The following is a 22,929-nucleotide window of genomic DNA, read 5'->3' on the forward strand; positions in this document are numbered from 1 at the left end:
ATTTTTGAATGGTACAATACATGTGCATGTATACATATATATATATGTGAATATATGTATACATACATGTGTATAAAATATATATGTACATGCATATGATGTATATCTAAAAAAAGTAACCAAAATTGATATGAAATGAAAATTTGGAAGAATGATAAAAAGGATTTAGTACAGAAAAATATTCAAAGTATTTGCTAGAATTGTTGTTCAAGTTTTATTGAGCGTAGTTACAGTTACAATTGCATTCATTTTTATAACTTAATCAGACAGTGTGGTTTCTGTATGCAATTATACCGATGTTGTAAATTATACATATTATCCATCATACATAAATGGGCATGTGTTCTATTACAAGGACATTTTGCGTCCTTCAATGGAAATGTCCACAGCTCTTCTCGATCCTTTCATCCTTTTATTATCTATATAGTTTTTCATATGCCTCTCGAATCTGTTCATTTGTTTCTTGGAGCTCTGTTAAATATTACAATAATAATTATGAATTATATCGAGCTTCATTTGTTTTGTTACGGATTGCAAGTGAACAGTGACTTAAACAAGTATAGTTACCCTGCTAATATCGACATCCGATTTCCAGTCAGGCCTTACAACGTAATCTTTGTTCGAAGGTCTAGGAACTCTGGCTCTTCCAACCCAACCAGGATCACCGGGTCTTAGAGGTCTAAAGGCAACAAACTTTATTAATATACAAGTAATTTAGATTGATCCGATACTGTAAAGATCTACACGATTCATCATACTTAGCATCTCCTTTCAGTGCCTTATTTATATCTTGTGATTTTTGAGAAGAACCACCGTCTTCGGTTTTCCTTCTTTTCTGTGGCGTTTGTTCCAAATCTCTCTGCATTCTTTCTTCTTTCGATAATGCTTTGAAATCAGCCGACAGATTAAATATAGGGCGTGCCCATTCGTTAATTAATTTACCGGCACGTTCTTTGTTCTCTTTCGTTTCTTTCGGATGTTTATATAAATACATCACAGCTTTGCCAATACCAGATTGTTTCAAAGAAGACTGATCAATTCGAGGAAACTGAAACATCGATTCGTGTAGATACACAAGTTATACACACACAAAGTTATACAGAAAAAGTTATACAAGCGACAAACTTTTAAACTTACCTCCCACAAAAGTTTTAAAAGACTGTCTCGAATTTTTAAAGAAGGCAAAGATCGGTCCGGCATCGGTGCTAACCAATCGGTCAACACTGTTAATACATTATGTTCTAGAAACGCCAACTGTAGGTCGTGTTTCTTAAGCTGCGATAATACTTTCGGTAGCATCGCTATTTTATTAGTAGCGGGTTTATTTTGTTGATTCAATTTCCTATCCTCTTCCGATGCGTTCCTCATATCGGACAATAGTTGCGCTATAATATCATCATTATCATTGATTATATCAATGTCTTTTCTCTTGCGCCTTCGTGATTGTTCTTCTTTTTTACGAGCCAACATGCGGTCGAAATCAGACAAAGCATCATCCCTGAAAAATGAAACATATATTGTCGTTTCTCATTAATTTTGACGCGTATAGTTCCATCGTCCGTGGTTGCTTCAATATCCTTTGCACTATTACTTACAGATATCTGCTACTCCTGATAAGCGTATATCAAAGACGATATAGATTACAACACAGACTTTTAATGTAATAACTTTGAAAGTATTTCAACAACTTACATCCCACTATCCGCGATAACACCATCATCCGAATCCTCATTTTCTGGCTCCACAATGGCTGTGCTACCATCAAGCTGTTTGCTCTCAGCGACCTCTCCTTCCTCTTCCTGCTCAACATCGCCCTTCTTCTTCTCAGCTGTCTCATCGTTACCTTCGTTTTCAGAGTCAGACAAACCGTGCTTCGATTTCTTGGTTGCCTTAACTTCGCTATCCTCTTCTTCAGAATCAGAAAGGACTCTCTTCCTCTTTTTAACAGCACCCTGAGAATCCTCGCTGCGGCTTCTCGATCTTCTGGACTTTGACAACGAACGAGATCTTGATCTCGATCGAGACGAGTGTCTAGACCCAGCTGCCGATCCCGATTTCGATCTCGAACGCGACCTCGATCGCGATCGTGACTTGGACCTCGATCGTGACTTCGATCGCGAACCAGAACGCGATCTCGAACGGGATTTCGATTTCGATTTCGAACGCGATCTCGATTTCGAACGGGACCTCGATTTAGACTTTGATCTTGACCTCGACTTCGATCGCGATCCTGAACGCGATCTGGACTGCGACGCCTTTGAACTAGAACGAGATCTAGATCTAGACTTCGATGATCTCGAGCTGGATCTCGATCGTGAACGGGAACTCTTCCTCGAAGCAGGAGACTGTGATCCTTTGCGCGATCGTGACACAGATCTTGATTTGGATCTTGACTTGGATCTTGATTTGGATCTTGACTTGGATCTTGAGACTGACTTCTTAGAGCCAGATCTAGACCGTGATCGAGACCGCGATCTTGATCCTTGCCTTGATCCCGATGGTGTCCTCGATTTCGACTGAACTTTCGGCGAAGGTGATCTAGACATAGATCCTGCTCGTGATGCTATAGCCGGTTTCCTGCAGCTTGAGCCGGATCTGGATCTTGATTTACGTGTTCCATCCACCGAGGCGGGAGATTTTGAATGGGGACTTTTTGGAGAACTAGGTCCTTTGGCCGAGTTCTCTACCGATGGAGATGGAGATCGTGAACGAGATTGAGAAGCTTTAACGCGAGAAGGAGACGGAGATTGAGATCGGGATGGTGATCGCGAGCCTTTCTTTTCGACAGATGCAGATCGGGACCTGCTGTGCGATTTTCGGTGAGGGCTCTCCGAACGGGAGCGTGATCTAGCTGCAGAAGATGCTCGTGATCTAGATCGAGATCGAGATCTAGCAGTTTGCTTCGGCGAACCAGAAGCTGAACGGGAATGGGATCGAGAACGCGATTTGGAACGAATAGATCGGGAAGGAGATCTAGACGGTGGGTTACTTCGTTTGGCTGAAATCGATCCAGATCTCGACCTGGATCTCGACCTGGATCTTGACTTGGATCTCGACTTGGATCTCGACTTGGATCTCGACTTGGATCTCGACTTGGATCTCGACTTGGATCTCGACTTGGATCTCGACTTGGATCTCGACTTGGATCTCGACTTGGACCTTGACTTGGATCTCGACTTGGATCTCGATCTAGACCTGGATCTGGATGGAGAATTTTGCCGAGAAACTGAGTTTGAACTTTTCCTAGATTCCGCCACCGATGAACTCCTCGATCTCGATCTCGATCTCGATCTCGATCTCGATCTCGATCTCGATTTAGCTGAACGTGGCGATTGCGATCCACTTTGTACGATCTTCTCATCTTGCTCCGGAGATGGCGACTTCGAGGGCGATTTCGAAGTGCTTCTTCTACCGGCAGATTTTGAGCTAGATCTGGAAGATCTCTGATTTTTAGGGAATCCAGGCGAAACCGATCGATTCCGCGAAGGCGACCGCGAGGGTGATCTCGAGTATGACTTTCTTGAATTGGCATTGGAATGCGCCGAAGCTGGTGACCGTGGCTGTACAGGCGACGATTGATTCGATCTAGAGAAAAGAATGAATTAAGATCACGTTAGAGGTAAAATCATTCGTGTCTTGGTAACTCGAATCTCTTTTACTCGAGTACCAAAAGACCAAATTCCTACAACTCGAAGATTCCAACTCCTCCTTGGAGGTTCTAGTTACCAAGGTTCCACAGTATTATTTAAGTTACCTGGGAGAATGGCTGCTAGAGTTTGACTTAGATCTACTTCTGCTGGATCGTCGAGAGTCTATAGAACGACTTCTGGACTTTTCATGCTCTTCCTCCGATTCGCTTCTATCTTCTGAAAATTAAATAATACCGTGTTAGAATTATGCAACAGTATTGGAAAATTTTTCACTCGCGTGTATCTTACGAATGTCAAAATTAATGCTAAGAGAATCGAATACTTTATACATTTATATACATAGATATTTCAGCCCATACGTATTGTTATGAAACTGATACCGATGATGATTTTCGTTATTTGGCTTGAAAGAAGGGCGACTTACCTTCGCGATCCATTGTATTTATATACAAATATACACCTTGTCACTATGTATTATTAATCAATTTTTTCCCTAAATCAACAAAGCTAATAATTCTTTCCGAAAGGCCCGCTAAATTTTTAAGTAACTTCCTATTTTAAACGACAGCTTGGGCTCGACGAACATACTCAAGGAAATATATTTGCACTGAAATAACACGAGAAATGGGAAAAAAATTCACGAGGGACGCGCGTGATTGGCCATTTTAGTTCTGGCCTAAAGTTTTGTCAGGTTAGGCGTTTAGAAACTCAGCCGATCGGTATACATATTTATTAATTGAATAGAACTCGTATAGTAGGTTTTACGATCGGGGACGTATAGCCGGCAAATTGTCTGAAAAAAACTGCGGAACACAATTACACTTGTAACGTTGAATGGCCGAACCGAACAATAACACAGAAACCGACGTCCTGTAAATGTATATCACAGAGGGACGCGCATCGTTACTCGCGTGCAGCGAGTAGGAAGAGAAACTGATCAAATTTGCAGAAAATTTGGAAAACAAACATCAGCTTCGCTTTCTAGTTACTTGTACTATTCTATGAAGTACACGTTGATAGGCTACAAATGTTCCCCGAAGATGTCGCCCTTAATTTCTAATTTGTACATTTCTCTGTCATTTATCTTCTTAATCGTAAGGTTAGATCTATAACGAACGAATATTATATCTAATAAGTAATAAAGAAACGTAAATGAAACGAAGAAGACTTTGTAAAGAAGTGATAAAATGTCGTGAAAATAGGAGTACGCGTGCGCAGTGAATCCGACGGTATGTTCGTAACGGACCAATTTACAGGCGCACGCGCACCTTCGCAACTTGGAGAAACGGCAAAGTTCGAGTCAAGTTCGAATGTCCACGTCCCCACGTCCACGGTTTCGCCTTCGGTTTCCTTTCGTTTCCTTCGTACAACACCGTGCCCGTGTTCCATGTTCATGTCCGTGGATTCGAAAACGACCGAGGGTGGCCGAATTTCGCCGAGTCTGCTTAACGAACAATATGGCGGCCGTGGCAAAGTTTTCGCCGCCCGTATGAGGGATTCGCGTTGCCCGAGATCGAGCGGTTGACGGTACAAATAGATCGTCCAGTGACCCTGGCCGGGTCGCTTTGAAAAAATCGCGAGTGGAAATTCGTGAGTGTGGTGGCAAGTAGAAACAGCCCGATGCGGGTCGCGTGCAGGTCTCGTAACGCAAATCATGACTTCGATGCTGTCCAGCTTTAACCCGCCTATCGTTAAACGATTGCTGGGTTGGAAAAAGTCCGAGGGCGAGGACAAATGGAGTGAAAAAGCTGTGAAAAGCCTGGTGAAAAAGTTAAAGAAGTCGACTGGCCTCGAGGAGCTCGAAAAAGCGATCACCACGCAGAGTTGCAACACCAAGTGCATCACTATACCAAGGTACGCTCGATTTCGCTTACTCTCGGCTCGTGCATAGATATTACGATCTCTGTGTGACTCGATTCTTTTCTCTTTTTGCCTATCTGTTTTTGTACCTACCGCTGTGACGTAACGTAACGGGTCCCGACGAGATTTCGCGTTCTCCGCGTTTATCTCTCTGCGTGCCCGTGTCCGTGTCCGTGTCCGTGTCCGTGTCCGTCCCCATCCCCATCCCCATCCCCATCCCCGTCCCCCGATCGCGGTCCCCGTCCACGACGTCCGACGACGAAACTCCATGAAATAGATAGTGTGCGCGGCGCGCGCGTGTGCGAGTGTTTTGTTCCTCGTTCTTATTTACCCGTCCACGTATTCGTGCGTATAATGTCACGACGTCTATCCATATGACGTTTCTCTTTCACTGCACTCGCGAACATAGAGGAGATGGCTTTCCGTTCTTATTAACAGGATCCGGTATCGCGATGATTTCTATTTTCGTATATATGCTTCCTTAGAAACGGCTGACAGTCCGTCACGTTCGTCGCATTGTAACAGAAACGAATTGTTTAAGAAAACAGGATCCTTCGCGGCAAGCCGCGAATTCGCTGTTTGTAGTCACCGTTGGATAGATCTTTTCCGACAAGACTTACCATTCGTTACCATTTGGAGCTAGCTGCGCTTTCGAACAATAGCAAAACATCTAGAAACGTATTTCGGAGATGAATGGTTAACGTAAACTCGTTAACGCCGTTAACGCCAGCTATGTTTACCACGAATTACCTACAGCATCGTTCGTAAGAACAACAATTGAAAACGCGTTATTACGACGGAGAGTAGACCAATTCGAATATCATTCAACTGCCGCCTTCTTTCTTTTTAGTATTTCTCGAAGCTTGCCAATCGAATCGAGCCTTTCAGATTTCGTTTGACAACACGACAACGTCGAACTTGTTTCTTCGATCGTTTATTGGTTTATATTTCGCGACCGCTGTCAACTTGCTTTGTTCTAATCGGGTTCAAAATAATAATGTTTTTGACGCGTAGTTATTAATAGGCTTCGCCGTTTATGTACATTCGTACACGTAGATGTCGATCCGCGGTAGAGAAGGTTAGGTGGAACTTTATTGCTACTAATTTCATCGTGGAGCTTTTCCGAAGTCCAAATCATAAGTAAGAAATCTATAGGAATAGATCGGTGGGATTTCTGCGGATCGAATTGTTGCGACAATGAAATAAATAAATAACGAAAATCTGTGTGACAGGAGTTTCTCCAGGAAAAACATTCGTGTTCTCTTCGACGTGTTCGTTGCAATTAATACGCCGAAAATTACGTCAGCTGTTGGCTGATTTGCCACTCGATGGAAATTCGACGACATTGTTTTCTTTTCAATCGACGAAGCTGCACTCGGTGTACTCGAACGAGTAAAGAAACGTCCGAGGCGCATATATAGCTACATAAAACCATTAATTCCAATCGCTCGGTGCAAAGCCTGTTGTACCGATCGAAGCGAACCATTTCGAATTCTTTGTTCGATCGTCGTCTCTCTTTTGAGAATCATCGTTGCAGAGCCAGCTTTCTTTACATCGTTGTCTATAATCGAGAATACAGCTTTCCGCAATTTCTCGGTTGCTTAAAAAAATAATGTAATTCGCAAAGAATCGGATTCTCTCTTTCCATTAACTTTTGCACAAAGTTACGAATGGTACAGAATGTTGCGCGTTCATGATACAACAGTTACGCGCGTCACGATCGCAGATTATTATCTCGGCAATTGCATAACGATTTTAACGAAGAAACTATCGGCAACTGCTATCGGCGAACGAGGGGAACAAACGGAATGGCGGGAACCGTCGTTCTCGATGCGTGACACCGTTGAAACGAAGAACCCTGTACCTATGTATATAAGTGTAAACGGTTCGTTCGATAGTTCTTAGCAGCATTTCGGATCGGAATAAATAACAATTGCTACCACATTCGCTGCCCGTCGAGGTTTCGAAACGCGAAACACGTGCTCGCCATGTTGCACGACCGCACGTGTCCATCTCTCTCTCTCTCTCTCTCTCTCTCTCTCTCTCTCTCTCTCTCTCTCTCTCTCTCTCTCTCTCTCTCTCTCTCTCTTGGTTTAGATACCTATTAACTCTTTGTAACGCATCGTTCCCGACACGTCGAACAGAATTTTTCCCATTGAACACTATCGAACAACTTTCTATCTTTTTCCTATTAATACCTTTGATACGAACGAAGGATTTCTTAAGACACTTTTTGATCGAACACCTTTAGAACCAGCGGGACTCGATCGAGGACCTTCGGATTAAACGGCGAAAAAGATAAAGACCGTGGAAGACATTGTAACAAGAAAATTGTATTCGAACACTGCTATATTTCTTCTCTATTTCTCCGTTGAATATTCCAGTAGTCATTTTGAAGAAGCGCGAAACTGAATCTAGAAGACGAGCGTGTTCGCAAAAGCGAGCACGAGAAGGAATAGTCGTTTTCTTTAATTTCATTTAGACGATACCGAATTTATGCGTATTTAAATTATATAAAGTATATCAAGAACAGTGCGAACACGTGCAACGATGACGACGTACGCGTTTGATTTTTATAGAATGCAAGTAAACACGCGGTTTTTCACATATTGGACACGAGTATTATTTACGAGTTGTCGCTGTGCGACGATTATTTCCGTGTACATATTTATTATTTTCCAACGTTGCATTCGTTTGTACGATCGATAACTAAATACCAGAATCGGTGAAATGTTTGCAGTCGAGTATGATACAATTGCCGCATACTGCACGCTCTGCATGCATATCGTTTCTGGAGGATTGATCCATTCGTCGCCGTAGGTTTTCGGATAAATTCATCCGCTTCTGCATCGTTTGCTGAAATTTAAACTCGTCTATCTTATCTGCGCGAGGTTGCGCATCCGCGTAAACTTTGCACGTCTCGCAGCGGAAAAGAAAAGAACATCCAACCGCAGTCGCGATTCTCCATGCACCGGTTGCAAGGATTGCGAGAGAGATTCTTGCATCTTAGCGCGCTCTCTCTCTCTCTCTCTCTCTCTCTCTCTCTCTCCTCTTTCCTCCCCTCTCCCACCCTTTCTTCTCTCCTCCCGGGACGCAAGGGACACTATTTTCATATTTATAACCATTTTCATTCGCAGCAATCCCAACTTCTCTATTTGGTTTGCCGCGTCCGGTAGCGTAAACGTAACGAGGACCTACAATTATTCTAAGGTTTCGATCGCGGCTCGATACGCGCGTCGTAGTTCGCTTTATCGATAGGAATCGCACGAACGTTGTCGCGCGGTCCAAGGATTCTCGCGGTAGAAAGGAAGAAACGGTTCGTCGTCGAGAAACGCGGAACGTTTTCGCGTTCTCCGATTCTGCTCGAAGCGAGCGAAACGATTTCTTCGTCGGCGTGGAAAGTCTGCTCGTGAATTGGAGCAAGACAGGGCACGATCGGAGCTTGCTGCCGGGTGTGTAGTTTTTCAAGAAACGTAACGCGATCGCGACGATCGCGATCATTTCCGTCGAGATCATCGATCGCGATGCATCGTTCTTCCGAGAACTCGTTCTTCGTCGCGCGGTGCGTTCGCGGAACACCGATAAGATAGACGACCGACGACTACGACGGAGTAGCAACGGGACGTTCAACTTTTCCGAGGAGACGGAGCTTCCACGATGGTTGCGCGCGCGCGCGAAGCCGCGTCGACGAAACACACAGCGTCCCTTATTATTCGTCGGCAAAGTATCGCCGAGCGGTAACGCGAGCTAATCGACGTTCGCGTAACAGGTAACGGAATCGATAGAGGGGGACGAGCGTTTGCGCGAACGAGTGGGACGATTTTACTTCGGGACCGATCTTTCCGCGGCGATACAGATAAAACTCGCGATCTATGTTCCGGATCGCGATATTGGATGCGCTTGTCCCGCCTTGGACGATAGCAGGCTGCACTCGCGCTATCTTTCCACCGCGAGTTCGCAGAGTTTCGGTAGGAAAGTTGGTTCTCGCTCGAATCTTGCTAGACATTTTCCAGAACGATCGTTCGTCGCTGGAAATTCGCCGCGACCGGTCTTTGCTATATTCTCGCTCGAAATCGGTCGAAGCGATCGGTTTCGGCTAGGATCTCGTTGGAAATTCGGTGGAACAACCGTTTCCAGAGAGTAGAACCGGAAGGATCGGTTCTATCCGGAATCCAGCTGGAAGCCTGCCGCGACGACGATTCGTCCTTGCCGGTATCGCGTCGGAAGAATTGTCGTCTCCGTCGAGGACACCGAGCTATGTACCTAGAAAACATAATCGAGCGCGCACGATCGTTCCGCTTTCCTGCTACCTGTGTTCAGCGGAGAACGGACCGATGCGTCGTCGGTCTGTCGGCGATGCGTGGAAATATCGCGATCCGGGATTCGCGGATCGAATCGCGCGTCGTTTTCCTTCGCCGTTCGCCCATCGGAGGGTGGAAACGCGCGGCGGAACGCGGCGCGGACACGGTTCCCCGGGGATAATCGTCGATCGAGTTCGATCGATTCGCGGCCCTCGTGCACGCGCGGAAAGAATTTCACGGTTAACGCGACTCCGCGTGTCCTCGCGCGAGCGAACGCTGATTCAGCCGGCCGACCAGAGTCGCGGTCGCGGTCGCGGGAGAAACGAGACCGTCGCATTCTCGAGTGCATCGTTGACGCGGCTCCGCCGTTTCGCTCGCGACGCGTTCGTTGGATCGTGTCGGACACGGCAACGTGTTCGGAACGCGTTTTCTCGAAGCGATCGACGAACCTGCCCCCGACGCTCGGGACACGACCGTGGCCGCGCCGAACACCTGTTGGTCGTTGCCGTCTCGACGGCGATTGCTCGAGGAACGAGAACCAGTCTTCGGAAAAGTCGTCCGTCCAAATACATTGTTTCGCGCGAATTTCTCGGAAGGACTATCGGCCGGTGGAAGGGAGAGTTCGCGTGTAATCGCGACGAAGAGATGGAAACACGTCCCCCTCCCCCCACACGCACACGGAGCATCTAGAAGGACGTAAAATCGTAGAAGTAGAACGACGGGAAGAAAGATTCTAGGCGGAAAACGCGTCGAATCGAAAATCGGGATCGAGTTCGGGAGTTCGTCGATCGACGCTGACGAAGATCGGATCGCGGGATCGACGGAGATCGGTACTTTCTCGATCGTTCGAAGGAGGGTCGAGTCTATCCGAACTTTACGACGCGATCGAGCCGAGGTCGCGGTTACACGTGGTTCCTAGGCTAGATCGGCATCCGTTTTTGCGGCTTCGCACGCGCGCGTTTCCCGGGTGGAAAGATTCGTTCGACGGAGTTGCGGGAATGTTGATCCACCGAGGCCGAAGGTAGTTGCGGCGCGAGGTCGACGCGTTCCCCGCGTTGGCCGCGTACCGACCGCGCGATTTTCCATGGGAGACCGACGTCGTCGCGGTATCCGCGACAGTTGTTGCGATTCCGCTGCCGACGCTCGCGAGGAAGGCGAACCAACGTCTGCTCGTCGCTCGTGCTTCGCGAACGCGCGATGCGGGTCCTGCAGTTTCGGAGGCTACATATTTCGTTGCGAAAGACGATTCCGCCGCGAACACCGCCGCTGAGAGTTCCTCGAATTCCTATTTCGCATCGTTCCCGGCTGCATCTTTGATTCTGGAGAACGTGTTCAAGGTGTCGTGAATTATTCGTTGGTATTTCGGTCCTCTCCGACGCGACGCGACGCGACGCGACGCGACGCATCCCGCCGTGCACGAGGAATAATAAAGAGACTTTTCGATGGACCATTCCGTGGGTCAACATCCCTCGGTGTTTCCCTTTGAAGACCGGGGGAAACGTTCGAAACGAATGCGGCGTACCCGCGTCGGTCGATCTCTTTTCGCCGTTAGGCGCCACCGTTTCCGGCGCGGCAGACGCGAGCTCTCGGAAATCGGGGAAGCGAAAGAGAGGTAAAAGAGGAGAGCTCGGGCGTAGCGTGGAAACGGCGAATGCGGCGGTAGAGACTCGTCTCCGACGAAAATGTAATCGGATCGAGGAGTATCGCGCGCGCGCGGAATGGACGAGTCCCGGGACGCCGTGATATTTGTCGCAGCCCTGGTCGGTCTTATCTCGGTGCCCGCGATACGGCATTCTCTTTAACCGATAGTCTTTGTTTCCGTTAAAGGCCTAGCCCGGGCGGAGTCGGCGACAACGGTGTCCAAGGAGCTCGCGGCAAGGGTCTGCCGCACGTGATCTACTGCCGTCTCTGGCGTTGGCCGGATCTGCAGTCGCATCAGGAGCTGAGAGCGATCGAGCACTGCGAGTACGCGTTCACGCAGAAACGGGACGAGGTCTGCGTGAATCCGTACCACTACCAACGAATACAAACGCCAGGTAGACGGAGCCCGACAAATTCCCTTCGGTCGCCTTTCCATCGTTCCTCCGTATCGATTGCGCTCGTTCGATGGTACCCTCTGGGTCAAGACGGACCTGGGCACCGGTGTCCGAGGGTTAATCGGCTGTAAGCAAAAGCGATCGAACGATCGCGTGACTATAATCGCACGAAACGTTGCAGTTTTGCCAGCTATTCTCGTGCCGCGGCACAACCTCGCCGGGGACGAGTCCGTCCTCTATAATACCTCCCTGGAGGAGTTGAGCGTCAGCGTGCCGGAGAACACGAGCTTCCACGCGACGCTGAACCACCAGCACCACAATCAACAGGGTATACCGCAGTCTCCCCAGCAGCAGCAGCAGCAGCAACAGCAACAGCAACAACAACAACAACAACAACAACAACAACAACAGCAACAACAGCAGCAGCAGCAACAGCAGGCGAACAATCCCTATCAAGCGATGCAGGTTCGCGATTCCTCGGACGACCGATTAAATTAGAGCTAGTGTTTATTTCTTCTCGGAGGCATCACGCTTCCGTCTCGCTTTCAGAGTATGCAAGCGACGAGTCCGGCGAGCGTGGGGAGCCTAGGAAGCGTCCAAGGTTCACCGCATCCGGCGCCCGGATCCATGGATCCTCCCGCGGACACACCGCCCCCGGGATACATAAGCGAGGATGGCGACAACATGGATCACAACGACAACATGTCTTTGTCGCGCTTGTCTCCCAGCCCCGTCGACGCGCAGCCGGTTATGTACTGCGAGCCCGCGTTTTGGTGAGTCCGGAGCGGCTGCTCTTCCGGAGCTCTCCGAAGATATTATAAGCTATTGTAAGCTGTTCGTCGCGCTCTCGATTCCAGGTGTTCGATAAGCTACTACGAGCTGAACACGAGAGTGGGCGAGACCTTCCACGCGTCGCAACCGAGCATCACGGTCGACGGGTTCACCGATCCCAGTAACTCCGAGCGCTTCTGTTTGGGCCTGTTATCGAACGTGAATCGCAACACCGTGGTCGAGCAGACGAGACGACATATCGGCAAAGGAGCCAGGCTTTATTACATCGGTGGCGAGGTGTTCGCGGAGTGTTTGTCCGATTCGAGCATATTCGTTCAGAGTCCTAACTGTAACCAGCGCTACGGTTGGCATCCGGCCACCGTTTGTAAAATACCACCCGGTAGATAGCTTTCTTCGTGTCCACGTCGATGTTTCCCGAAACGACCGGTGCAATTATTACAGCGTAACTTCTTCTGATTCAGGCTGTAATTTGAAGATCTTCAACAACCAGGAGTTCGCCGCGCTGTTGTCCCAGTCGGTGTCCCAAGGGTTCGAGGCGGTATACCAGCTAACTCGGATGTGCACGATTAGGATGAGCTTCGTGAAGGGCTGGGGCGCGGCGTATCGGCGGCAAACGGTGACATCCACCCCCTGTTGGATCGAACTGCATTTAAACGGCCCGTTGCAATGGTTGGACAGGGTGCTGACGCAGATGGGCTCGCCGCGTCTACCCTGTTCCTCGATGTCATAAAATTGTACATTTCTCTCCTTCCTGGACACGAGACACAGCAAAGAGACGATCCGCGTGCCGCCCATGACGCCAGCGTCGCCGTCGTTGATCGGTTTTCTTTCAACAGCGAATCGGACTGTTTTCCATTCGAATTCTCCGCGATAGTTGACGCCACACGGTCGGCCAACAAACAAATAAACGAAAAGAGAAGACGCGACGAGAATGTGTACGACGCGTTTTGTGCTCAAAAATCGAAGGGTTCTAACGTTCCCGCCATTACGGGAAGAAATGGTATGTAAATAACGAGTCACGCGTTCGGAGGAACAGAAAGAACGTACGCGTTCTCGATCGACGCGTTCGACGAAACCGACACCGTCGACACGTGGCATCGATTTACGGTCACGATTCCGATTTTAGACGAATCAAGAGGGCGGACAACAAAGTATTTGTACTGTAAACAGAATTGCGCGCGTGTACGCGTAAGCGACATGGTAAAACAGATGAGAGAGAGAGAGAGAGAGAGAGAGAGAGAGAGAGAGAGAGAAAGTGATAGAGAAAGAGAGAGAGAGAGAAAGTGATAGAGAAAGTGATAGAGAAAGAGAGAGAGAGAGAAAGTGATAGAGAAAGAGAGAGCTCAGCCTTCGCATATTTTTATTGCTTGTTAAGCCAACGCACTCCGGTCTTACAGTATACGTGAACTCTTACAAGGTAAATACATAATACCGCGTAACTCGTGTCTACGATCCGCTAGTAGAGAGGTCCTCTGGCCAGCGGACGAACGTGTAGTCCCATTGCACAGCCTCCAAACCGACACACCGGTCCGTTCGGAGTATTCGTCAATGTTTTTCCTACGAATAAACCAATCGCGGCATCCATTTCTCTCGTACGATAACAATATGAATGGATAAATACAGTGTTCAATACGTGTGTAACTGTTCGACGCGTTCGATTCGTTAAACAACTACGTCCCGAAGGTTTGGAACGCTCTAAATACGGCTGTAAGCAAGCTGTTCGACGCAGTTCGAATTCCGGAGCTTTTCGAACTTCGAATTGTACCGATCGTTCTCGCTTCGATTTCTTCATCAGTATTTCTTACTTCTTTTTATACTCGTCATCTTCTATCCTAAGCTTTTTAGAATTTCCTTTCGATACGTTCGTTGGGACACGTTAGAGGAATCGTACCAAATATGAAATACCGATATTCGCTTCTTCCTGTTTCTGTTACGAAGGAAACGCGATCTAGAAAAGTTTACAAGTTGCCATCGAAAGAATGCTGGCACGGTTCAAAGTTCGAACTGGTCCGCGCAGCTCGGATCGGGTACCGAAGAATTACAGATCGAAGGATCACGGATTTAAAAGGAAAAAGATTAAATTGCTACGTACTAAGGTGTCTTATCGGGTGTAACTGATATTCTTATTAAGCGTAAGCGTTGTATCTGTTGACATTGGTAGAAGTACCGAATGCTCGAAAATCTGTGGTAGATAGTAATATTTACACGACACACCATGCGACGTGAACCGATGCGAACGCGGACAAAATTATACGTATACGTATACCTAACATCGCATGCTGGACATTCGTGCAGCGCATGGTAAACATTACGATGCACATTTTCGTGTTGATGTTAACATAGCGAGCCGTTCGTTAGCTAAGAATCGTTGTACAAGCGTTTGGCTCGGTACGCAACAGGCGGAGCGCGACGCTTTTGCCCTCTAAGGCGTATACGGTGGCCCTTCCGGGACCGTGAGCGACGAGGCCACGCCTATTTTGGGCGGTCCGTGAAACAGTTTTCAGCGAATATTCCTTTTTCCGCGACATTCGTGCCTCCGAGATTGCTTCCGGGGGTAAAGGGCTCGCGTAGTCTCGCGTAGTCTCGCGATATTGTTCGAGAAAATTGTCCGTTGAACGACGAAAGATACGACAGAATGGGGAAACTTGTTGATCGAACTTGAAAATTACGGGTAGAAAGCGAAGGGGAGCAAGGAAAAGCAACGGTCTGGCCTTTAAGATGAGATGCTTTCGCACGAGTCGAGCGTAATCGATCGATTCTGTAACACATTGAATTTCTTTGCGAATTGTTTGAGAATCATAGCGAACGGTTTTTGTATTTTTAGCGCAGATTTTATAAAAGCATATTTCGTATTCGAGACGAAGAAGACGAAGAAGAAGAAGAAGAAGAAGAAAAAGAAGAAGAGAGTACCGTTAATGAGAAACGAGGAAAGAACTCGAGGGGACATCTTTCACGTGGACCGTACGAGAAAAGAACAAGGGGTGGGCGAGTTTTAACGTGTTTTTATTATATTATGAGATATATGTGTGTATATATATATATGTATGTATGTATGTATGTATGTATGTATGTATGTATATGTATATGTATATATATATATATATATATATTAGTGCCGAAAGTACGGGACAGTCTTTGCACCAAGTGCATGGATTCAGTTATCTTTTTTCTTTTTTCATTTTCTAACGAATAAAATTTTAAAGATAACATGATACGACTTCTATGGAGTCTTTACGTGTACGATGGGGGCCAATCGCACGCACAGATTGCGAGATTCGATCTCGACGAGAACGTCAAACGTTTCAGAGAACCGGTTCCTCTTTATACATACAACATAAATATGTGTATGTACACGCGTATATACGTATACGTATACGCAAAAACAGATACGTGTATACGCGTGTGCGCATAAAAATATATGTATTATATATTTTTCGTCGATATCGTTTGTAACGTTTCATTTCTACGCCGTTTGTGATCGATTCGTTCTTTAATATATGTATTAAAGACTTGGAAACGCGGTGAAACTAATGTAACGCACCACCGCCGGGTGCGCGAAAATTATGTTCATCGGTACTCATGGTGGATCCCTGCGAATCACGCCGCAGAAAACAGAAAATGTAGTAGAAAGCGAACGCGATTGTGATTAAGACGAACGAGTCGCGGATCGGTTAATCGCGGAAACGGGATCTATTTTTCTAACATCGTGTCGGGCTTTCGGGACAGACGATCGAGACTAATCCAGCTTATCCGTGACTCGTTCGCAGATCTTTCGACGCGTTTTTATGTGTGCGACGCAGCCGGTCGTTTGTTCTTTTTATATTCTGTTTTTCCCCTTGATATTTAAGAACTTGCATACCTTTTTTTTTTACGTTGTAGAAGACCGCGGAAGCGTAGGCGTCTCGCATGCGCACAGCGAACAGTGAGAGCGACGATTCGTGAACTTGCCAGTCGACCGATATTCGCCGAATCGACGTTGCGTCGCCGGTCTATTTTCTGGAAGAAGCGATTCGACTTGCGCAAATATGAACGATTATTTATTTTATTCGTTAACGATTCTTATCGGATGAACAACCGATGCTTCGATTAGGTCAGGGCTGTTAGAAAATTGCAATTTATAGACGAAACGAATTTGTAACTCTGTAATCAATTTAACACTAAACCTACCGTATCGAAATCGCCGGTTTCACGGTTTTTATTCGAATATCGTTGAAATTGTAAAAATTCTCTCGTAGGAAATGGTCGAATAAATTCTCTGAATTCAAGTGTACGTTACAATAAAAACGGCGAAAAGACTAAACGAATTCGGTCTTGTTTATTCTTATAAAGCAACACGCGCGGTCTGTCGCTTTCAGTGCTCGGCAGGTTTAGTGTGAAAACGGCTCGGTTTTTAACGGTAGTCCGCGCGCGATCCAGCCGTAACAACCGTCCCCCACCGCAATCATTTCATACTGCTAGAATTTCGGTGCTCGGAGTGGGGTGGAAAGTAATTTGGACCCTCGACGTATCCTCGAGTCTTTTCTTTCCGAAAACAGGCTGTAGAACATTCGAATTGTATAATTGCTGGCGACGATGTAACGGAAGTAGCAACCGATCGAGATGGTACGAAGGCTCGCGGTTCAACGTAGAGTTTAGAGAATAATCGTCCAAAGAAATGACTAAACGCGAGAAAGAAAATCGATCCGGATCGAATTTAGACCCGATTTGGAAAAAGCGGTTGCTAGCCCGCGACATCGCTGTCAACAGTTCACAGTTTTACCTATTACACGCGCTACACGTTCGATCTTCCAACTCTCTGAGAAGCTCGTCTCGCGGACTTTTGCGAATCCGAAAAATAAGAGAAACAGTTGCACCGGAATCCGTGCGACGCGGCTATTTAAAAAGTTGGAAGCCTACTCGAGGGACGTTGAAGGGATGAGACAAGCTAGGACAGTGGCGAAGAATGCGTATGCCAGAGAAAGCACGAGATTCGTGGGGTGGAACGATGTATTTGATTGCCGTCTCGATAGTGTAATCGTGTAGTCTAGGGATTCGTTACCGGTGTTTTTTATTTGCCGAAAGAAGGATCGAAGAAGGAACGAGCGCCGTATCGTCGGGCGGCTCGAGCAACCGTTGCAGTAGCCTCGTAATCGAGACAGAAAGGAACCACCGCGTCTGTTTTCGGCCGCGGGAACGCCGCGCCACGTCGATATCATTTCCAGAATTGTCGCGCGCCGATCGGCTCGCGATTTCGGGAACGGTTTCGCGAAATACTACTGTCCGCTTGTCGTGTCGAGCGATCTACCACAACCACTTGCCTCCTTGCCAGACTGCCACTAATTAAGAAACTAATTAAGCAAACGCGAGCCGCACGGGAGACAAAGAAGCCGCTGGAAAGAAAGCCGACCATCGGCTTCGGGCGCGTTCTTTGGCTTCTTCGACTTACTCGTTCCACGTTACCATAATAATATTAAACACAGATTCTCTCCATCCGCGTCGGCGACAGAACGAAAAACGGTCCTCTCTTTATCTCGGAGAACGTGTTCCGTTCGCCAAAAAGTATTGTTTAAGTGTAGCATTTGCCAAAGTTTCTTTTTAGTACAAGAGTGTCGATTAACTGCGGATAGGCAATCCGAACGCGAAACGGACGTCGCATTCGTGGAAATTCTCGGTGGTGTTGCTTTTTTTATTTTCGTTCTTTGACGTATTCGTTACCGTTTTATTTTATTATTTTTCTTTTCTTTTCTTTTCTTTTTTTTTTTTCTTGTTGACGATTCTATCGTATTCATTTTCGTTACGTTTTCCTCTTTTCAGATATATTTTTAGATACATGTTTTAACAGCCGAATATATCTGTCGAATCGAGCGGTCCGACGATTATCGATTCTTTCATTCTATAGCTACCTATACGTATACATACCGCATATATCTATATCTTGTGTGCGAACTAGCCGTGCGCACGCTAGCCGGGAACGTCGACCGGGCCGGACGAGATCCGTTTGAAAAAAACTCCGATATTTTTTTACAAAACGATAACGAAACGTGAAAATTGATTTTTAACGGACAAGACGGGCGTCGTCGCTTACGTTGACGTTCCCCCGACGCGAGCGAGAGACCTCTTCTGAGAATACGAGACGAAATCGAGAGCTTGAAAGGGAGCGAGTGCGGGAGAATATAGACATGTTACGACAAGAGATATCGAGTGTGAGACTGTATAATAATTATAAATAAATGTACACATTAAGTCCAATAAAAATGATTCTACCGCTCTTCGTTGATCGACCGCAAGTCACTCTATCGTACGAACGTGATTCTAATTCTAAGTTCAATATGTTACGACTGTATACGAGTATTCCATACGCGAAAGATCGACGAACCGCAAGATCTCCGCGTCTGCACGCAACGGGTCTAGTTGCTACAAGAAACACAGGATGTGGTCCATGCTGTTTCGTAAGTTTTCAATTGCGTTTCGTAAATTGTGGGAGCAATTTCCTGGGGATGTAAAAAGTGGAATTCTCTTGCTTTCGAATAAAAAATGTTAGTCTTAACAACAGCGAACGATTAATCTATCATTTTTAGAAATTGGAGATCGCACTCCCTGCACCGCTATAAAACTCCGATCACAATTTTCCCTACACGTTGAAGTTCAACCTTCGCTAACGTTATTCTGAAAAATAAGAGTTTTCATGAAAATCCGCAGTCCGATGGCGGTGATACACGACACACCTTCCTGCAAGGCTACCACAGTTGTTACCGCTTACAAGGGAAGAGTTGCATAGCTCTTAAAGGGACGATAACCTACGAATAAGTCGATATATGTATATTTCCTAAAATATCTCCTTAGCCCTTGTAAGTTTTTCACTTATTTCCACTCTAGTTGAACAATTTGTTCTCGTAGTTGAACAATTTGGAGCTCGCGAGTGTCACCTCTCCCGCGCGATGATGGTTCAAGTTTACAAGCAAGTCTAAAAGGATACCACCGTGTCCACAGCAGGGGATCGAGGAATCGGGTAGAAAGTAAAAATAACTAAAAAGATCGTGCTGGTTTGGTGTGACTAAAAAATTGTATGATCGACTACGAGTATAATCCATGGTTACAGGAGACAGCGTCGCGAACATATCCTGTGGCACAGTCTCGCAGCAACGATCAAGACGGGCCAGGTGGTTGGTGGAGCATTCTTAAAACGAATTACCACCAACCATCTGTAGACCTTCGAATCGCACCCATTCTCTTCATAGATTCACCGACGAAATCACCCGTCGATCGAGGTCGCTCTTCGAGTTGAATTTCAGACAGGAATTCTTCTCGAACAATGTGAAACGATCGACGATTCGCATCACTCCGGTGAAACTTCGTTTTCACGCTCCTGGACAGTCGTTTTAACACATTGATGACCGGTCACTAGTTAACTCGTGTTCTTATGCCCAGACGTTACAAAATTGCCGGTCAACAATGTGTTAACTGCCTTAATTACTTCGGCACTACGGTGACAATGCTATGTTCCGTGCCGGACTCGTTAACATTCTTAGTTTTGTGAACCACAGTCTCGGTTTAATAACTAACATCGACTACGACTAGTACCTTATCGAGTGAACGAATAAACAGTGATTTCAGGATTGATTGCAAACAAATACAAGAACGGGGAGCGTGGGTGGTTTCGTTATGCAACGACGGGCCTCCGTTGTGATTGTGTCGAATGAGATATTCGAATTCGATGAACCATGTTTAATCGCGTTCCTCTCCTCTCCTCTCCTCTTCCCTTGCGAACTTGCTGCTGTCTAATCGTGGAAGACCATTATAGGCGGCCACGAGGCTTCGAGGACAGCATCTTTTTCACGGAGAACATGCTCATGGACAGGCCTACCGTGGCAAGGACGACCGCAGATTTAGGGACGTTGCTATCCACCATGTTTCTACGAAGCGCGGAATGTACGGCTCCCTGAAAAATGATGAATATTTAATAGAAATTCAGCGATATAAATTTAAAGAACAGCTAAAAGCATAAAGCCATTCGATACCGCATCCGAAGAGCCTACATCTGTCGGTTAAGGCGGAGGGTTGATACTTGTAAAGGCAAGCAATTTGTTACCGCCTCGTGTAACTATATTGTTCGCAATTAATTTATTTGCGATTTGTAATGCAACATCTGCGCTGCAATTGCTCAAGGCTAGAAAAAATTCCAGAAATTGCAGCGACAATGCGACGCAAATTTTGAGGCGCTACTTGGTACATAATGTGTACATATGTATGGCGTTACGTAACACGTTTGCCAGGGCCGTGACAACCGTGGCACCACATTGCAAAGTGCAGTTTTCGTTGTACAATTTGAAAAATTTTATTTCTCTGTAATTCGTGTGCCTTTTAATCGGTGCCGTGCTCTATTCATTGCTGGAAAGAACGTGTTCGTTGCAGCAAGAATCTATTTGCTGTACCTGATGATACGATAGTCGGAGAGCGTAAAGAGCGGCAGGCGTCGGATTCATCTCTACAGCGCGGCTTTGGCTCCGTACTCTGAAAACGAAGAGACGCCCTATTATGTATTTGTTATGTAAAGAACAAAGATTGAATTTATATATATATATATATATATATATATATATATATATATATATATATATATAAAGCTGAAGAGCAAGCGACATTGAAAGACATGCAGGGTGAACTATTAATTAAATGATCGTTGATCGATTAATTTGAAGCTCTCGCATTTTCTGGTTTCGGTATTGTCGGTATGATTACATTTCATTCGCGAATATAGACGGTAAATAATTGGTGACCGTCGAATCTGGATCGCACGAGTTTATTATTTTCTGTCGATGGATCGAGCATATACGTGGATCGATTTTCCCTTATTCCACTCGCGATCTATGACGCTCATTGTACATCGAGGTTACAAACGCCATAACAAATATATGAATTATCAACACTCGCGACGAAATCGAGTGAAAGAGAAGTCGATTTTACGTTTATTTTATGTTATCATTGTTTTATACGGTGATGTTTGACAGTGTATTCTATATTTTAAAAATTTCAACATCTTTATGTAACGACGCGTGATATAAATCGGGTTCGAAAACCCTGAAAATAATCTTCGTGTCAAGTTACAAACTTGGGTGTCGATTTTCATATTTATGTACTACTTTCTGGGGGAGATAGAAAACACACTCGTCTTTCTGGAGATACGTAGTTAAGCTTAACATTGACATGGTAATCGATTGTGTTAGCTTTAGCATTCCTTGGATACACAAATTAGTTTCTTACAGCGTACAACATATGCATTTCGTACAGTATCCCAGAAAAATAAAAAGATTATAATAATAGACCGTGATCGGTTTCCAGTAATAATGGCATACCAATTTACTACCTCCTATTGTAAATTTCGTTAACGTTCCATAATGTTCATTTTGCTTATTGTTAGTCGCTTGTTAACGAAATCTAATAAGGTATGTGGGGATGGTAGAGAAGTATACGTAGGGTCTGTAAATGTCACGATGCGGCACTGCGATGGGGTGCAAAAATTGATCGATTAAATTCACAGAGAAACACAGAACCAGTAGTACACTTTGGAAAGAAACACAAGTGTTATCGAAGGGTAACCATAATATCGACCGACTGCGTAAATACATTGTTTTATCGTAACGAGCACACCGCGCCCCTCGCATTCACATAAAAATAGTAAAACGTAAGCACTTAGCAGTATCACAGTTACCATTTCGGTATTACTATTAGATAGAAATTTGATTCCATTAGACGATATTATATGAAATTTCCTTATTCGTTGAGAGAATGCGTGGTTGTGGTAACCTAAAAGTCCTATAACTCGTGAACGTTTCTAGAATCTTGATTTTCATGAAAATCAAAATCAAAAAAGAGAAAGAGAGAGAGAGAGAGAGAGAGAGAAAGAAATGTTTCCGAAGAGATCGAAACAATGTCAACCAACGGTTTGTTTATTGCGAAAAATCAGAGGATTTTTTGTCTGATCACACTTTTCTGTGCTAGTCCGATTTTTGAAAATTAAGTGTAAAAAGTGATAATAGGCTAATGTTCGGAGTAACCGGTTACATAACGAAAATGTTGTAGTCGCACTACAACTACAGTTAATTTGTTAACGAAATGTAGGTTGGAGTAACGAACGTACCGTCTTGTGCGAAACTTGCCGATGAAAGAGACAATCGCCGAAGGCGCGCGTTCCTTCGTTCCTCGATGTTTTCTACACCACTGTTCAATTCTTCGATTCCGGATACCGTCTCGATTGTGACACGCCATCTACGAGCAATTTAATACACTCGAATTATTAAGCACAGTGCTTTT

The 22,929-nt window shown here is 45.7% G+C and overlaps 3 protein-coding genes across 5 annotated transcripts; 1 reads left to right on the forward strand and 2 right to left on the reverse strand.

The window, feature by feature from the left end:
• Window positions 1-190: 190 nt before the first annotated feature.
• LOC117218630 (uncharacterized) lies at window positions 191-5,718 on the reverse strand. 3 transcript variants are annotated; one of them, XM_076523915.1, is made up of 8 exons: window positions 5,604-5,718; window positions 3,755-3,866; window positions 1,693-3,585; window positions 1,596-1,610; window positions 1,138-1,498; window positions 759-1,048; window positions 568-679; window positions 191-471 (listed from the first exon to the last, which is right to left on the reverse strand). In XM_076523915.1, exons 1-8 carry the CDS (start codon window positions 5,713-5,715, stop codon window positions 349-351), a joined length of 3,018 nt encoding a protein of 1,005 aa, XP_076380030.1. In that variant the 5' UTR covers window positions 5,716-5,718; the 3' UTR covers window positions 191-348. The 3 variants fall into 3 exon arrangements, with proteins under 3 accessions (XP_076380030.1, XP_076380032.1, XP_076380031.1); XM_076523917.1 differs by lacking the exon at window positions 5,604-5,718 and adding an exon at window positions 4,075-4,634; XM_076523916.1 differs by lacking the exon at window positions 1,596-1,610.
• Window positions 4,961-16,943, forward strand: Smox (Smad on X). Its single transcript, XM_076523921.1, has 6 exons — window positions 4,961-5,504; window positions 11,639-11,847; window positions 12,029-12,312; window positions 12,397-12,620; window positions 12,705-13,018; window positions 13,101-16,943. The coding sequence occupies exons 1-6, from the start codon at window positions 5,305-5,307 to the stop codon at window positions 13,367-13,369; spliced, it is 1,500 nt and encodes a 499-aa protein (XP_076380036.1). The 5' UTR covers window positions 4,961-5,304; the 3' UTR covers window positions 13,370-16,943.
• Window positions 16,944-18,815: 1,872 nt separating this feature from the next.
• Window positions 18,816-22,903, reverse strand: LOC143259889 (uncharacterized). Its single transcript, XM_076523925.1, has 3 exons — window positions 22,757-22,903; window positions 21,051-21,129; window positions 18,816-20,557 (listed from the first exon to the last, which is right to left on the reverse strand). Exons 1-3 carry the CDS (start codon window positions 22,882-22,884, stop codon window positions 20,414-20,416), a joined length of 351 nt encoding a protein of 116 aa, XP_076380040.1. The 5' UTR covers window positions 22,885-22,903; the 3' UTR covers window positions 18,816-20,413.
• Between the last annotated feature and the right edge of the window lie 26 nt (window positions 22,904-22,929).

Source organism: Megalopta genalis, chromosome 7, assembly GCF_051020955.1.
Source record: "Megalopta genalis isolate 19385.01 chromosome 7, iyMegGena1_principal, whole genome shotgun sequence".
Taxonomy (NCBI): Eukaryota; Metazoa; Arthropoda; class Insecta; order Hymenoptera; family Halictidae; genus Megalopta; species Megalopta genalis.

Coding starts and splice junctions, on each gene's coding strand:
- Smox (XM_076523921.1), top strand. CDS start 5,305: ATGACTTCGATGCTGTCCAGCTTTAACCCGCCTATCGTTAAACGATTG. Junction 12,313..12,396: donor ATCCCTATCAAGCGATGCAG/GTTCGCGATTCC, acceptor TCTCGCTTTCAG/AGTATGCAAGCGACGAGTCC. Junction 12,621..12,704: donor TACTGCGAGCCCGCGTTTTG/GTGAGTCCGGAG, acceptor TCTCGATTCCAG/GTGTTCGATAAGCTACTACG.
- LOC117218630 (XM_076523915.1), bottom strand. CDS start 5,715: ATGGGGATGGGGACGGACACGGACACGGACACGGACACGGACACGGGC. Junction 1,049..1,137: donor TTTTAAAACTTTTGTGGGAG/GTAAGTTTAAAA, acceptor TCGATGTTTCAG/TTTCCTCGAATTGATCAGTC. Junction 680..758: donor GCACTGAAAGGAGATGCTAA/GTATGATGAATC, acceptor TGTTGCCTTTAG/ACCTCTAAGACCCGGTGATC.
- LOC143259889 (XM_076523925.1), bottom strand. CDS start 22,884: ATGGCGTGTCACAATCGAGACGGTATCCGGAATCGAAGAATTGAACAG. Junction 21,130..22,756: donor GGCAAGTTTCGCACAAGACG/GTACGTTCGTTA, acceptor CTTCGTTTTCAG/AGTACGGAGCCAAAGCCGCG. Junction 20,558..21,050: donor TCCGACTATCGTATCATCAG/GTACAGCAAATA, acceptor ATCATTTTTCAG/GGAGCCGTACATTCCGCGCT.